The following is a 17,748-nucleotide window of genomic DNA, read 5'->3' as shown; positions in this document are numbered from 1 at the left end:
GATCGAAACCGTTAAAACAATCAAGCAGGGGACGTGTACGGATGTAAATACACTCAACGAGTTGAACAATGAAATCGGATCCATTCAATTCATGCATTGCAACAGAACGAGAACGACGCTAGCAGCCTAGCGAGCGCCTTCGCCTAGCAGTAGCAATAAAATGGCGGCAAACCCTCCGTTGAGATGAGCATCAAAATACACTAACTGCCACACTCTCATTTTTTCGCGATCGGACTATATTTATATACACCCTTAATCAGAGAAATAATACCCGCGTTCTACACTTACAAATAGAAGCATACCGAGCGATTTACCTGAGCTCTCGTTTCTCTTCTCCTTGGAGATTTTCTCTCCAAACTATCAGTCATGACGGATGGTCATCTGTTCAACAACATTCTTCTCGGTGGTCGTGGTGGAACTGTGAGCTCTCTCTCTCTCTCTCTCTCTCGATTTAGGGATTGGTGGAACATTTTTTTTAGACTTGGTTTCCTATTGATTATTGACACCATTACCGTTTTCAAAACCCTAATACTTCGTTTTTCTTTCTTCTAGGCAATACGTACCTTTGGTGTTCTCTTTTCCATATTTATTTTCTATGTTCCTTATTGAAGCCTTTTGAGCGTTGAAGTGAAGAGTTTGATACCTGTTTATTGGGTTTTCCGATGTTTTTTTCAATACATTTCTAGATTTTTCGGTTTATTTTTTTTTCACAACCTCCTCTGTGAATCTGGAAGGAGAATGTAAACTTATTGCTTCTTTTTAGGGTTTCTAGTTTTTGCCCTTCAGTTTATTTGGAGAACTATGAGCATTTTTTTCTTCAAGTTTTTGGATTTCTTTGAAATTTTATTTTCAAGTTCACAAGTTTATTACTTCTGAGTTTTTTTTTTTTTTTTGTTTGTTTGTTTACATTGGTATTTTTAGAATCGTAGACATCTAAGGATTATTATATGCAACCTCCATCTACTGCCTTTCTGAAAGATTAAAGTTTTCCCAAATTGCTTTCATCTGTGTTGATGTTTAATATTGGATTATGTAATTTGATTTTATAAACGTGGTTAGAGGGTTCAGGGACTTATGTTATTGGCTTTTGGAACTTGATTTCCCAAATTCCCTGCATCTTTTGGATTGCAAAAGCAGGATCACTATATGTTTCTAGGGTTTCAGATGAGCTTGACATGGATCGCAACATTGTCTGTTTTCGTTGTTGTTTTTCAAGTTCACTTAACCTTTTCCTCTTAGTATATCGGATTCAATAGCTATTTCAGTCTAATGCTATTGCCTTTCTCTCTCTCTCTCTCTCTCTCACACACACACACACACACACTTCCTCTATTGTTCAGAACCCTGGGCAACTTAGGGTTCATTCAGGAGGAATTATATGGAAGAAGCAAGGAGGAGGAAAGGCAGTTGAAGTTGACAAGGCCGACATTGTTGGTGTGACATGGATGAAAGTCCCTAGAACCAATCAACTTGGGGTTAGAATTAAAGATGGTCTGTACTACAAATTCACAGGCTTCCGAGACCAGGTGATTCATCTACTTGTCTATCAACTTTTCTTTCTTATGCTATGTGAATTTTGGCCATTATGGGAATTTAAAAATCATGTTGAGAATTGTGAAGACAACAAAAATTGGAAAGAATTATTAATGGGGTGATAAACTGAGAAAGAAGAAGAAACCAGAAAGTAAAAGGGAAAAAATAAATGATTTTTTAAAAGGCTTTCTGCATTATATTGTGAAAGATCTATTGCTTTCCTTGTTTGAATTCTTTTTAGTTATAAAATATTTAGAAACATATGCAACTTTTCATTAATATTTAAGAAATTTATTTCATCTAGTGGGTAGTCTTGTTTGTTTTTGCAAGACTCTTGTTTGAAATGCTCATTCTATTTCTCTTAATTTTGAACTATGGTGCTCTCTTCTGTTGATGCTCACTTTAATGTAACTAATGCTTTTTAATGAGAAAAATTTATTAGAGAAAGGAGAATAACAGATGCAAAGGACCCATGGAGAGGCATGAGTTGTGACTTCTCTGAACAATAAAAAATTAGAAATTATGTTAATTATCTTGAGGTTTAGTTGACCCTATGGCATTAAGAAAAAATTAATTTGCTCTTCAAAAGAACAGAATTAAAAATATAGCCTTTTGGGAGGAAGTGGCTAAATCAGCTCCAAGGAAAGATGTCTCTACTCCATTGTGGTCTCCACCAGATGAAGGGTTTATAAAGTTAAACTTTGATGGAAGCAGCGAAGGTAACCCAAGGCCTTCAGGTATTGGAGGTGTATTTAGGAATGAGTAAGGACAGGTTTTGGCTTTGTTTTCTGAGTCAATTGGTGTTGGTGATTCTCTCAGGGCAAGGGTCTTGGCTGTGTTGGAAGGGATAAAAAGAGCAAAGGAATTAAATTTACATAATCTAATCATTGAAGGTGACTCCAAGGTAGTTATTAGCTGGCCGGAAAAAGCAGAGAATGGACTATGGGAATATGCAACTGAAAAAAAAACGAAATTCAAGTGGTTGCCAAGGGGTATGGCGGTAAGGCTTCAGTGGGTCAAAAGGAGTGTTAACTCCTTTGCTGATGCCTTAGCTAAACAGGGGGTAGGAAGGGCTCAATTTTGTGGGCCTGTTTGTAACTCATTGATTGTGCTTTGGCTGTCCTTGGGGAGGGTAAGAGAGTTTACCCCTCCTCTTGGATGCTGTATTTGTAATCTTCCTTTGTTAATAATGTTTCTGTTATTGATACAAAAAATATAGCCTTTTGTGGTGTTCATTTAATGAAAAATAATTCTTGTTTCTGGTCTTTGCTGAGAAGTTTGAAATTAAACCTAAGGAGCATGATTTAGATTATATTACTGAAATGGATATGCATAGATGTGCTACACTCCCCTTTTCCTGTGTCCCCTGTTTCCTAAATTATCAAAAAAGGGAGCATGCAAATGTTTATGATGAAGCCATGTCTACTGAGCTTGCTAATATTCATGTTGTGTGCTTTCTTCTTGTTTTGTAGGATATCACTAGCTTGACAAATTTTATTCAAAACGCCGTTGGAATAACACCAGAGGAAAAACAGCTTTCTGTTAGTGGTCAGAATTGGGGTGAAATTGATTTGAATGGTCAGTAAGAAGCTAACAAGCTTTATAGCTAATTTCCTTCTACTTTATGCATTTTCACTTCCATCTTCTCCAAAGTATTATTTCCCAAGGAATTTCTATATTTTCCCTCCACTTGTTAAATGATAATTGTTGTAGGAACATGGAAATAAATTCTCTAGCTGCTCATAATTATACATCTTTTCAGGAATGCCTAGTGTTGTATATATACAAGCTTTCTAGATCTATAACCTTTTTTTTTACACCTTTACCTTTTTATCTCTTTTTTCTTTATGGTGACACTAATAGTTATATCTTATGGAATCATGTAAAGGGGACGGGGATTTATTTTATTTTAAATATTTCTGATAGCTCTCACTACAAGGGATTTGCTGAGGGGTGCTGGTTTGGGCACAGCCCCTGGTTGATAAATGTATCACATTCTCTTGTAAAAGGACAAGAAATACTATTCCAAAATAATAACAGTAACTAACTATGCTAGGGGTTTTGTCTTTTAAGAAAAACATTTCTGGTTTATAAATTAGGGATCAACTCACTTATCAAAAATGGTATGTGCACCAGTTACCACCCTTTGCTGATATTGAATTGAATCAGGAATTACTAAGTTGTAGCTTGGCTTCAATGGTTGGTGATCTTTCTTTATTTTTAGAGAAAAGGTTAGCTTTTTTTCTGTATTTGCTCCATCATGCACTTCTTTGCACACCTAAGATTCCACAGTTTCTTCTTTGTTCCCTTGCATCAAAGAGAGAGCATTTATGAGGAGTGAGAGCTGTCCCCTTTTTTGCAAAGTCTTTCATGTGTCCCAACAAAAAACCCTACCTTTAGGAACTGGCCAAGAAAAATTTGAGTTAGCTCTTTTTCATATTCAAGTTGGGTTCCTCTCTGACCTTTGAACTGGCCACCATTGTCATGGTTTGTCCCTTCACTTTATCTGCAGTTTTAATGTTTAAGTGGCTTTTTGTGGATAATAGTTAAATCAAATTTTATTGCAGAAATGTAATTGAAAGGATATCACTTGGCTATAATCATCTAAGAAGTACTTATATTGCATACATTTCATCATTTGATATTTACAATTGTCTGCCATCTAGGTCAGGTCCCCCATATAGATCAGTACTGTTAGCCCCTAGGAACTGGCACTATTAGGAATCAAGTTAAATAAGGTGTGCAATCTGGATACATGGAAGCTTGCTTCCCTTAGGTGCTGGCTATATATCCAAGTTTCTGATCTCTTTTAACCAGTCTATACAACACTATAATCACCTTCTACTTTGAGGTCTAAATGACCAAATGATATTAGCCAGTTTCAATCCTTGTATGGCTTGGATTCTTGTTCTCAATGTTCGCGGAACTTGTCTTTTGCAGGGAATATGCTGAGTTTTCTGGTAGGATCTAAGCAGGCATTTGAAGTGTCTTTAGCAGATGTTTCACAGACACAGCTTCAGGGAAAAAATGAAGTGATGTTAGAGTTCCATTTGGATGATACAACTGGAGCCAATGAGGTGATCATATCACCCCACATATTAGTTTCTGCTATAAGACTATATCTAATATATCTATAAATAACATTTTCTTGGGAATTGGGATTCCAGCTGAATGGTAAGACTGGGATGTAATGATCATATCAATTTTTTTTTGTCCAAGTCTAATGGTTAAAATTCTGGTGTTAAGGTGCTGATTTTGCAATTATTGCTTCCTGCAATACTTATATTGTTTTCAATACTTGCATATTATGATCACAGAAAGATTCGTTAGTTGAGATTGGTTTTCACATACCTAGTTCCAACACCCAGTTTGTTGGTGATGAAACTCGTCCCCCAGCTCAGGTATCTCCATGTTGCTGTTTTGTTAGGTTTGTTTGGGTAAACATCAGATAATTATTCACACATATGTGAACTAACTTCCTATTATTAGGTTTTCCGTGATAAAATCATGTCAATGGCGGATGTTGGTCCATCAGGTGAGGAAGCTGTTGCTACATTTGAGGGGATTGCGATTCTTACACCAAGGTATGTAATGGTATTGAATTGGATATATCTTTGAGAGGCATCATCTGTACTCTTGCCCTTGCTACTTCCTTCCTAAAGTTATTGCTTATTTTGTTGAGCTATGGTTGTTTTCTGCATTAAAAATCTAACCCAGAAATTTGCTTTCTGTAGGGGTCGGTATAGTGTTGAACTTCATATTTCTTTCCTGCGTCTTCAAGGGCAGGCTAATGATTTTAAAATCCAGTATAGCAGTGTTGTTCGCCTTTTTCTACTGCCGAAGGTTTTTTCCCAACTTCTTAATGCACTATTAATTGGCTAAGAAATTTCTGGATCAAATTCTTCAATGCGAATTGGTTCTTTCTGACATTAAAAAAACCAATTATTTATAGCTTTATCTCTGTTTATTTTGATGCGTTATGGTAATCTTATGGCCGTAAATGGGGTTTTCTTTTAATGTTTGGTGGTGCTAAGCTTTTTCCTATCTAATATGGGCTTGTCTTATGTACAGTTTAATCAACCACATACCTTTGTTGTCGTTACTCTTGATCCCCCAATTCGTAAGGGCCAAACTTTGTACCCACATATTGTGTTGCAGGTAATGCCAGTTAATCTTATTTAATTTTTGGTTCTATGTGGGGTTCCATAAGACTTGCAACATTTCTATTTTGAATTGGTTTATGTATCACCTTCTGTCTTTTACAGTTTGAGACAGATACTGTTGTTGAGAGCACCTTGTCAATGAATGAAGATCTCTTAAATACCAAGTATAAAGATAGATTGGAACCATCATATAAGGTAACACATTAGTTAGTCTTCCTTTTTTTTTCTCCAGTTATCAATGAACCTCTTGGTTGGATTCCATTGAGTTGCAAAATGTGACATCTCTTGAGTGGCTCTAGTTTATGAGATCATATTGATTGGATTTTCTCTAAAACTTTAGGGACTCATTCATGAAGTCTTCACTATGATATTGCGTGGCTTATCTGGTGCTAAAGTTACTAGGCCTGGAAAGTTCCGTAGTTGTCAAGATGGTTACGCTGTGAAGTCATCATTGAAAGCTGAAGATGGAGTACTATATCCACTTGAGAAGGGCTTCTTCTTTCTCCCCAAGCCTCCTACTCTCATTCTTCATGATGAGGTATCAATATATTATTCATTTAATTTAATAATTGAATATATATCTGAACTGATGAATAATTTGTCTATATGATGAATGCTTTTAAATATCAAGAGTTTAATAAACTTTTTTTTTTTGTCCTCTAGATTGATTATGTGGAGTTTGAGAGACATGCTGCTGGAGGTTCAAATATGCATTATTTTGACTTGCTCATCAGACTAAAGAGTGAGCAAGAACATCTCTTTCGGAATATCCAAAGGAATGAATACCATAACCTTTTTGATTTCATAAGGTGAGTCTCTCCGAACTTACCCTTGTTCTTTGTACAACTTAGATTCTTGCAAATTTTCAGGCTTGGAGAAGATAATGTGCATATAAAATGGGCATTCAAAGGCGTTGATTTGGTCCTGTGCAGTGGAAAAGGTTTGAAAATAATGAATCTTGGAGATGTTCAGACTACAGAAGGCGTTGCAGCTGTTCTTCAGAATGATGATGATGATGATGCTGTTGACCCACATCTTGAACGGATCAAGAATGAAGCTGGTGATGAGACTGATGAAGAGGTATACCTCAGCTATCATGGATGAATAACCTTTTTTACAGTCTCATAAGAATCATCTTATTTTTTCTCCCAACTGTAAATTATAGTGAAGAAAAATGAAGGTGGCATGGGACTTCCCAAAAACTCTCTCCCAACTGTAAATTAGTTCTTCATGAGAAATATAAGAACTACTTGAATTCTGATTTTACATTGTGTGTGGGGGGGTCATCAATATGCATAAATTTGTTTTTTAGAACAAAAACAACTGCTACACCAGAAAAAAAAATGCTTTTTTTTTCCCTGACCTGGCAATTGTTATTTGTTTAACAAACAAAATCATGCATATTAGGGAACACCCTCTTAATCTCTACAGAACACTTTTGAGGATTTTTATGTTATGTTTCGTATAAGGGGGCATTACTAAATCTTCTGATGTACTTGGATTTGTTGCAATTTCTCCAGGATGAAGATTTTGTTGCAGATAAGGATGATGGTGGCTCTCCAACTGATGATTCTGGAGAGGAGGAATCTGATGCTAGTGAAAGTGGAGACCAAAAAGAGGCATATAACTTTGATTTGATTTTGTTTGCTTAAGTTGAATAATTGGAGTATCTTCTTCTATTTATAACACCTGTTTGTTATTGTGCCAGAATCCTACCAAAAAGGAAGTCAAGAAAGATTCCTCTGCTTCTAAGGCACCTTCAGCTAAAAGGAAACCCAAGGAGGGAGATGAAAAGAAGAGAAAACAGAAAAGGAAAAAGGACCCGAATGCACCAAAGAGGGCAATGTCTGGGTTCTTTCATTTCTCACAAAGTGAAAGAGATGTAAGTTGTAGAGGGTAGAATCTTTAGTTTCTTTGCATGCTGTCGTGAATTTAGCTTTTTCTCTCAGATTACATATTATAAGGGTTGTGTTGTCTGTAATTGGGTCAAGCTTCCTTTCCAACCAACATATCCTAATTTTGCCATGTGAAGGGATAATGTTGCCTATCTTAACCATCTGCCAAATAGGAGTGACCTTTGGGTTGGCTGTCTCTTCACTTTCTATTCTGTGTCCTTGACCCTCTCCATTATCCAAATTTTCAATTTTTTTCTTTGAATTTCACCAGAGATTGCTTATAGGTTGGAGACGCATATGATGCTGCAAACAACTTGTCGACCCCATCTGCACTCCCTGTCATGCAACCACATGGAAAATTCCTGGGTCTTTTAAGCTGTTGCTCACTTTCTCTGAATAACTGTACTAAAAAACCTGTTTACGTGCACAGAACATATTCATCTTTATCTATCTGTCTATCTATATATATATATATATATGGGGAAATCTATGATGCTGGAAAGACATGATACCAGAAGAGCTTTGACCAATCAAAACACCTCCCTTGAATTGTGATAAATAACTTTGGTTACCACTTACTGATAGCGCTGTTGTTTTATAAATGGTATCGTTGTCTGGATATATTCTGTTTTACTTATGCTTCTCTTTATCTCTTCCAAATTCCAACAACATTGAACATGATCTGTTTGATTGTACATTGGCAGAATATAAAGAAAACTAATCCTGGAATTTCCTCAACTGATGTTGCGAGGGCCCTTGGAGACAAATGGAAGAAGATGTCAGGTATTCTCATCTTAATCCCAGTATGTGCTCCATCTTATTATTATTATTATTATTATTATTATTATTATTATTATTATTATTATTATTATTATTATTATTATTATTATTATTTTCAAATCAGGTATTGCTTTCTAGGCTTATAATTATAAATTCCACTTTGGAGGCTTTGACCATGTGGCAAGGATTAAAGTATCAATATCGGGTATTGTATCGGATAACTTGGATATGGATACAGATACATTTTGGAAATGTATGGATAAGAACGAAAGATATAGAAATGCTTGGATACGCTAGTGAAATGCATACAAATCACATAAATACATGCATCATACTAAACCATTTTGGAAATGCATGGATACTAATGAAAGATATAAGAACACTTTGATACGCTAGTGAAATGCATACAAATCACATAAATGCATGCATCATATTAAACCAAAAGCTGAATCATCTATGAATAAGATATAAACACATGAGAAATACATACTTCAATAGGTTATATGAAGAGATTTATTACAATAAATAATACCGGGACACTAGAACATTTGGACATTGTACAATAATTATCACTCTTTCAATTTTATAATTATAATTTTCAATTTTTATTAAATTTTGGAAATATTCATTAATTTAATATTTTATTTAAATAATAACCATTTTTTAAATAATAAATATGTTTTCATTTTTAACATATAATGTTTTATTTTACACAGTTGTAAAATAAAACAAATAAATCATTTAAGGTAGATAAAATAAATTATATTTAATTTTCAGTTTTTATTAATTTTTTTGAGAAAATTATATCTTAAATTATTCGTTTCAGTTTTTATAATTATAATTTTCTATTTTTCATTAATTTTGTTGGGAAAATTTATTTATTTAGTATTTTTATATAATAACTATTTTTTCAAATAATAACTATGCTTTCTTTTTTAACTTATAATTATGTGTAAAATAAAATATATAAATCATCTAAGGTAGATGAAATATATTATTTTATGATTTTTATTTTTTATTAATTTTTTTGAAAAAGTAAATCTTAAATTATTTATTTTAGTTTTCATAATACTATTTTTTAACTTGTATTAAAGATGAAAAACAATCCAAAAGTACTCAATGTATAATATTGTTAAACTAGACACGGATACACCTACATATTGATGTGTCGGATCGATGTGATACGGCCCGATGCGGGGGTGTATTATATTGATATGCATGACTTGTAGGATACGTATTCAGTCGTAGCGTATCTTGTATCCATGATTATGGATACGAATACAATATGCCCCATATCCATGAGTATGGACATGTATATGGTTGGCAGGCATGTCTTTTAAAGAATATTTAATCAGTTTGAACAAACGGTTTTTGTTTGATGCTCAGGATATTTTATCTTATGCATCTTTATATCAATGTTGTCTTTTTTTTGGTAAAATATATCAATGTTGTGTCTAATGGGCCTAATGAGTATTGACCCCTATAGTCCACTCCCTTAAAACTTTTGTCTACAGCGGCAGAGAAGGAGCCATTTGAGGCAATGGCTCGTGATGATAAGAAAAGGTACAAAGAGCAAATGGCTGACTACAAGAATCCAACGGCAAACGCAAATCCAGGGAATGGATCAGATAGCGAGTAGATTAAGGAGCTTCTGGCATTGTGAAAGCGAAAAGCTGAAAATGCCCTGCAGCGCTCATGTATTGCTAATATTTTTGACACATTTTAGTGGTTGCCTAATGTAATGCATCTATGTTTTACGTTTGTAAAAGGATTGGCTCCATGTTAGTAGATTCTGTCTAGCCTTTGTGTCTTGAGACCATCTCAAAATTTATTAGATTTTTTTGTTTTTTTAATCCATGTCAAGATTTTGTTTTTTGTTTTTGTTTTTGTTTTAAATCCTGTTCACTTTGGAAAGTGAAATGTTGAGTGCCCATTGCAATGTCGTCAAATTTTGAACTCAAGTTAAACTCCATTACTTAATTATGAGTAGTAGAAGTCTATCCAAACAGCGCCTAAATTTCTCTTTATTAACCATTCTATTTAATTATCAAATATATGGCATTTTAACTAATGTCTTAAAAACCTAAGAACCCTTTTTGATTTAGGTGGCTGGTCAGAGGTTCGACCGGATTTATAAATTAAAAGGCGAAATGTAAAAACCTCCCGAGTTTTCTGACAATCATATAAACCTTCCCTACATTTTGACCCCAACAGAAACTTCCCTATATTTTGAAAAAAATGTGCAAATACTTCCCATGGGTTGGTTTTTCGCTAATGGAGATGCTAAGGTTATCAAAATGCCCCTAGTACAATTTATGAATTATGACAATAAATCAACACCATGTCACCATCTATATTCTCCATTTGTCGCACCAACATACTCATGTTTTGCGTGTAAACATATGCATTTTCATTGCTACCATTGGATTGTTCATCGCTAATACACTGTCGACCACCACACACCGAGTTTGGCCATTAATTGATTGCATGGCAACCTGTTAGGAGGTTCTTTCATGTATAGTTCTGCTACATCAACCAACTGCTTGCAATTGGCGAGTTCTGTGGCTATCAGTCAATTGCCGGGCCTTCTCAGTATACTCTTACAGGAGATGTATCGGGTCAGGCCATGGTTCAGAAGATAGCCGGGACATAAATTGATTCATTTGAACTGGTTTTGAAAAAAAATAACATAAAAAAAAACACCGACACAGGCTGATGTGCTCTACCGATGTATCGGCCTGTATTGATATTTAGAAATTATAACCTTGCTACTCTATTGAAAGATACCCTTGTATTCTTTTTACTATAAATCCTCATCTTTCCTAAAGATGGAAGAATCAAGAAACCAAGATACTTTCCAACCAAGTTACTTAAACGTTTATTTGAAAATGCTATTTTAAACATTCATTGCTTTTGTTGTTTGATTGGGCTTTTCATGAGCATTTCAGGTAATATCCCATAAAGTTACTTTCTACTTTAGATTAACACCCCGTAAAGTGTGCTATATAAGCATTTCATTTCAACAAATGTTGAGGTGTTAGGGAAAACAAGAACTTTGAGTTTCTCCCAATGCCTCGTGCATATAAATCCAAGCATTTTCCGTTGCATCTATGCTCTTGTGTTATCTACGAAAGAAGAGTTGCATAGATTATGAATGGTTCATAGCAATAGCAAAGAAACCGAGGTCTATGAATTAACATTTTCATCTCCATATTGTATTTCTCTAATCATAATTAATAATTTAGAGGAAGACACAAGACTATTCATTTGCGATGCTTGGACCTGAAAGTGCCAATTCAACAACAAAAAATCGAGACAATTAGTTGGCTTTATTCCCAAATCCCAACAGCCATTTCTTCGTTGTTACTTCTCCGAAACAAGTTAGTGTAGTGCTTTGTAACCTTGTTGGATTCGAACAATGGAAATTGCAAAAACCCGAGAGAGAAAACTTGGTTAGCATTGCGAGCTTTCTTCTTAATGGTGACCACTTTTCAGCCTAGACACTCTGGTCTCGATGACTTAATGCTAACGCCAGTTCTTAATTTTCAGTAGGCTTTTGTTTCCTTTAGACTTAATTTTCTTTTATGGTACTTGATAGTAAGGGTAGGGGTTACAATAGGATGACACTCTGGTCTCGATGACTTAATGCTAACGTCACTAGTTGGATTTCGAAGTTTCTAAAAAGGGTGGGGGTTACAATAGGATGACACTCAGGGTCAGGGAGTTTAGTGGCTGAAAATTGGCTAGTCCATTTTGTTTTTGATGGATTCAACAAGGAGAAAGTTTGGTTGATACTTGATAGTAAGGACTGAGACCAAGTTTTTGTTAGAGTAATTGGATTTGGATCCATTAATTAGGGTACCAAAACCTGGAGGGTTTAAAAGGGGCTATTAGCTAAACCTAGCAGTGGAAGGATTTGTGCCACGAAACAAATGCTCAATATGTTAATTGGATCCATTAATTTCGGTTTCCCTCTTTAGAAGCCGAAAAAGAAAACTCTTCAAAGTTTGTTTCTCGTTTTCTTTTCCTGTTTTTTACTATAACCCTCTCAACATAAACATCTCTCTCTGGTCTAGGGCTGTTAATGGGTGGAGTCCAACCTCACTGACTCAAACCGATTGAACCGATTCTGGTTTCAGAATCTGGTACTGATGGGTTGGTTCCCGTTTCTAATCTATCTATTGTTGCAATTATTATCAGTTTGGAATCGATTCTACACAATTAATCTTGGGTCTGCTTTGGTTCCGATTCGTTAATATTTCTAGTCTGGTCTGGTCTGTTGTCTTGGTTGTTTCTCGAGATTTTAAAAGAAAAATTCTTTACTCGAAAAAAAGAAAGAAAGAAAAGGCAATTAATATACAGATTTATATATATATATATATATATATATATATATAATAAGTAGTTAACAAGAAAATGCAATCTCGCAATTAATCTTGTTTATATCTCCCTTTCCTGCATATTTGATGTTGATAACCGGTATATTGGTATACTGGTATAGTATATGAATGAAAATGAACTAGTGTACCCCCAACCCCAAGAAAAAGAAAAAGTTTAACAACGTTTTCCCACTTTGCAGTTGAGAGCACCCGAAAAGCGTACAAGCCTTTTCACAAAAGTGCCCTTCTTTGCAGTAATCATATCTCGCTTCTTTTTGATGGGTTTCCCTGACTGTATGAAGTAGGCTCCATTCATCATCAGATCACCCTCTGATCTCCATGTCCAATGCTTCCAGACACTTTCCGGTGCATAGTTCCTATTGGTCACCTACACCATTCCACCACACAGACACAGGCCAAAGAAGAAAGAAATTAAGAAGATCTAAACAAACTAAACAGTGAGAAATTGAGAATACTGATTCTTTTAGGATCAAATACGTTGTAAGCTAATAATAGGTAGGTTGTAATACCTGCTTAGCAGCTTCGGTGGGAGGAGCAATGAAGCGGTTACCCTGGCTAATGATGGTGGGGTTTGAGCTACCACCGATGGCATACATGAGCCAGTGTGTGTAGTCATTGTTGACTACATGGAAGAATCCCCATCTGCATCTCGGCATCCTCTGCACCAGTCCTCTCCCGAAGTGGTTGAACGCCACTGTTATTTGCATTTTTGAATCATCAGGGTAGCTGTCGCTTGCTCCGAACAGCATCACCTGCACCACCACCATCATCGATGATCATATACATAAACATCGATCATTCATTCATTCCTCATTCAATTCCTATAACTATTCTAACATGTACAGTAATACCTCATTGTGGTGGGTGAGGTGATTGTTGGAGATGGTAATGGCAGTGGATCCCATGATGGCGTCGACGAGTCCATCCTTGCAGTTGGACATGGAGTTGTGATCGATCCAGACATTAGTGGACCCAAAGATGGAGATAGCATCGCCATCACTGGCTGTCCTGAAACCGAGGTGGTTGACAGAGTCCCTGATCATTCCACCTTCACGTGCAACGATGTCATGAAAGTGTAGGTTATGAATGATAACGTTCTTGATGAATTGGATGGTGATGCCAGCTCCGTAGGCGATGTGAACCCTAGCACCCCGACCGTCGAGGGTCTTGTCACTGGTCATAATCAGCTCTTGTTTCAGCCGAATGATCATGTCATGCTCGAATATGATCCACAGTGGCTCTGTCTGGATCACGGCGTGTCTCAATGTGCCGGGCTTTGGGTTCTCCATGTCGTCGTCCGACCCATCCGTCACAACGTAGAATTTCCCGTACTTGCCTCCGACGGTTTTCCGGCCAAAACCCAGTGCGCAATCCGCCAACTTCTTGCGATTTTTGCCCCATTTCGACCGGCACCTCCAGCATCGATCGATGGGGTTGGTCGCCATGCATGGACCTTTGTATTCCTTGTTCCTCAAGCTCCTCCTGGTTGAGCTGTTCCCGCTCCTCACCTCCGCCGTGGCCCTGCACCCAGAAACGCAACCGCAGCAGCTATTCATCAGACTAATTAATTACGTCAACGACACTCATTAACATATTAATTAGAAGGAAGTTAACAATTGATAATTATTAATAATAAAGATATGGGGATCAATTGATCGGGACCCACAAGTGGACATGATGGTTGAAATGATTGATAACTTCGTCGGGATCGGGGTGATAAGCTTCGAGAGCATTACTCTTCGCCTCCTCAGCTCGCTTTTGCCACACCTCATCAAAGTCGCCGATATGTGCCCGGAGCGTGGGAATTATTGCGGCAAGGATGAACAATAAGAAGCACAGCAATAAACTGGGCTTGGTTGTAGCCAAAGCCATAGCCATAGCCATTCTTCTTCTTCTGTTATCTCCGTTGTTGCTTTTTCTTTTTCTTTTCCTTTTAATTATTTTTTGTTGGGTTGAATCGTTACGTTTGCCGTTTGGATGGTGGTGGCCAAGGTCTACGACTCTAGCTAGTAGGGTTGTAAGTAGTAAAGGCTAGACGTAAAGCCAAGGCGACGACCAAGTAAAAATAAAAATTAAAAACCAACCTAAGGAGCCTCTCAAATTATAGTAGAATGAATGGTCCACCCGGGATGAGGGAGGGCATTGTAAGTATGGATAGGGAGTGTTTTAATAGTGGGTAAAACGGGCTAAATTAAGGAAAGCCAGAGCTACGTACGTACTACGCACCAAAGGGCGTGAAACCAGGGCATCCATTCCTTCCTTAAATTTCTCTCTCTTTCCGTGTCTTTAATTTCACTGATACGGGTTGGACTTGGAATTATTCAAATCTTATACTATTTGTGGGCTTTTATTTTGGGCCCCTTCTTTTTTTACTTTTTATTTTTAGTTGTTTAAATTCTTATTATTGTAAAATACCTTCATATCCGAAATTTAGCATAATGCATGTCAATGGTATCAACAAAAAAAAATCTTTTTGATACCGGAAGGGCTTTGACCAATCAAAACCACAATTGATTACCACTTTTATCAAACCGGCTTGATTGGTTACAAGTTTTTCCCATATCTTGTCTTAATTTTGGGATATTATAGTCCAAATATAGGATTGATGGATGACCAGAACAGATTAACATTAATTTATGACTGTTAGAGAACAAAAGGGCATTGATACATTGAAACAAAAATGATTCCATATGTATATATGGAATCATAACTTTCCTCTACTTACAATTTTTTTGTTAGACACATGGTTTTTGAATCATCGTTGATCTGGACGGTTGAACCATTTGGCCCAGTACCATTGACCTGTTCAACAGTTTTTGGCCATTTTTTAAAATTTAATTATTTTTTTATTTTTTAAATTTTTTATCAGAATGAGTTGTCCGTTCGAACTGAACAGTCAAACTATCGACCTAAAAACCGATGACCAGAATGATTCCATTTTCGAATCGTTTTTTAAAATGTTGGTTTAAGACAACGTTTAAGATTGAGGTGCTTTTTTTGGGCTGGTTTAAGATTGAGGTATTTTTTTTTTTTTGGGCTCGCGAAATCCTTTTTATGCATAGCTTTATGGATTTTTACCAAACAAGGCTTGATGGGTTTCGGATTTCTTGGTTCTTGCAACCAAACAAGCCCGGAAGACACTGAGGCAGCTCTACTACACAGTCACAGGCCCACTGTGTACGGGCCGGGCCGGGTAACTTCATACATAAAGGCCTCTTAATATGCTTAGCCCATCACCTAAGCTTTGGGCCTTTGGCATGCAGTATCAATAAGCACAAGTCTCATTGATGTAGTTCTTCAACTTGTGCGTGCCTACGTATACATATGGAATGCTTGTATTTCATGACACGTAAGAGGCCTTAAGAAGCATATAAATGAAGAAAAGAATACTACCTTTCCCTCTATTAGACACTATACGAAGGCCGACCTCTCCTATTCCGCCCGACCCACGACCCGTGACAGAAAAGCTTGGAATGAGAATCGCATATTTCTGCAAGGAAAGCTATCCATCAGCTAAATCTTGCATGCAAAATCGTTACTTTTTCGTTGTTCTCTAAACTATATATTATGAACAATATGAACCATCCACTCCATTCACCATTACCATTGCAAACCCAAAGCCAGATTATCAACTTGAGCAAAAGGTTTCTGTGTTATTTGTCCTCTGTTGGTTCATCAATATATAGCACCATGGAAAGCATCGCAGGAAGAAGAGGAACAGAACAAAGAAGCTATTCTCGTCAGTTTGTCTATGAAGACTTCCAGCCTTCTTCTGACTGGACCCAGGATTCGGAATGCCACATCCTCCTCGTCGATCTTCCTGGTATTAAATTCACATATATTTCTAGCTCACAGTTTATAATTATTAATTTGGGTTTATGTTGTTGATCCACAGCTTGAATTAATTAATTGACTTCTTCCCTGTATATTTACAAACTTCTTTCTTTTTCTCTGCACTTGTTTTTCTAAGGTTTCAAGAAGGAGGAATTGAAGCTACAGGTCGACAACTTGGGCAAAATAACAGTCGGCGGAGAGAGATGGTTGGGTGAAGGCAAATATAGCCGTTTCAAGCAGGTCTTCAGCTTGCCTGAGGATGCAGATGCTGACAAGATCAAGGGTAAATTTGACTGTGGCCTTCTCTTTGTGATCATACCAAAGAAAGCAAAAGAAGTGAAGGAAGAAACCAAGCAGCAGGAGCAAGAGAGTGCTACTGAAACAGAAGAAGAGGAGAGGCATGAAACATCTACTAAAGAAGTGCAAGAAAAGGAAACAACTGATAAAGAAGAAGAACCAAAGAAAGACGACGTCAACAAAGGTGATGCTGATCAACATGTCGCCGGACATGGTATTCATGAAGAGAAGAACAAAAAGGAAAACAAGGGAAGCGGTGTGGAGAAGCAAGGATTATTGGTTGGAGTTGGAGAGATAGGAGAGAGGAGAGCGAAGCAGAGAGTATTGGATGTTGATTGTATGGAACGTGCAAGGAAGATGATCGTTAACAACAAGGGGGTCATTGTAGCCACACTGTTGGCCTTTTCAGTTGGGTTGTATATATCTCGCAAACTCCACTCAAGCGAAGACTGAGTCCAAAAACTGATATATGGCTGTTGTGCCCCAGGACTCGCCCGTCTCTCTCTGCACTGCATATACGATACATGTATGAACAAAGAAAAAGAAGAATAAGAATTTGACAAAGTTCTTTATTTTTTTTCCTAGTTTCCTGATAAATTCATGACTTATTTATTCAAGATTGTCACTTGGAAATTAAAACGTAAAAATCCTTTCTATGGGGGAGGCATAAACGTCAACAGCTTTAAGTTTGAAAGTACAAACCGCACATTGTTAAAAGTAACCCATTAAATCATATTTCGTTTTTCACTCTCTTTTTTTTTTTTTTTTTTATCAACAAATCATATTTCGTTTTACACGCCAAACCTTGTAAGAAGTAATTAATTGAGCTAGCATAGTAACAATAAG

General features: G+C 36.6%; 3 protein-coding genes across 3 annotated transcripts; 2 read left to right on the top strand and 1 right to left on the bottom strand.

The window, feature by feature from the left end:
* On the top strand, positions 1-10,377 carry HMG (high mobility group). The gene is made up of 16 exons (XM_088984022.1): positions 1-420; positions 1,341-1,526; positions 3,006-3,111; positions 4,474-4,610; positions 4,851-4,934; positions 5,023-5,117; positions 5,268-5,376; positions 5,605-5,691; positions 5,799-5,891; positions 6,037-6,234; positions 6,360-6,505; positions 6,629-6,776; positions 7,217-7,315; positions 7,405-7,578; positions 8,296-8,374; positions 9,886-10,377. The coding sequence occupies exons 1-16, from the start codon at positions 367-369 to the stop codon at positions 10,008-10,010; spliced, it is 1,920 nt and encodes a 639-aa protein (XP_088840148.1). The 5' UTR covers positions 1-366; the 3' UTR covers positions 10,011-10,377.
* A 2,399-nt stretch (positions 10,378-12,776) lies between these two features.
* LOC148854157 (pectate lyase-like) lies at positions 12,777-14,915 on the bottom strand. Its single transcript, XM_088984020.1, has 4 exons — positions 14,438-14,915; positions 13,623-14,292; positions 13,281-13,523; positions 12,777-13,138 (listed from the first exon to the last, which is right to left on the bottom strand). The coding sequence occupies exons 1-4, from the start codon at positions 14,653-14,655 to the stop codon at positions 12,926-12,928; spliced, it is 1,344 nt and encodes a 447-aa protein (XP_088840146.1). The 5' UTR covers positions 14,656-14,915; the 3' UTR covers positions 12,777-12,925.
* Positions 14,916-16,369: 1,454 nt separating this feature from the next.
* On the top strand, positions 16,370-17,474 carry LOC148854156 (uncharacterized). The gene is made up of 2 exons (XM_088984021.1): positions 16,370-16,594; positions 16,742-17,474. The coding sequence occupies exons 1-2, from the start codon at positions 16,462-16,464 to the stop codon at positions 17,353-17,355; spliced, it is 747 nt and encodes a 248-aa protein (XP_088840147.1). The 5' UTR covers positions 16,370-16,461; the 3' UTR covers positions 17,356-17,474.
* Positions 17,475-17,748: the final 274 nt, after the last annotated feature.

This window comes from Nelumbo lutea, chromosome 4, assembly GCF_056320005.1.
Source record: "Nelumbo lutea isolate HS-2025 chromosome 4, American lotus-T2T, whole genome shotgun sequence".
In the NCBI taxonomy this organism is placed as follows: Eukaryota; Viridiplantae; Streptophyta; class Magnoliopsida; order Proteales; family Nelumbonaceae; genus Nelumbo; species Nelumbo lutea.
The sequence above is the reverse complement of the archived record's forward strand: the minus strand, read 5'-3'. Positions and strand labels throughout refer to the sequence as shown.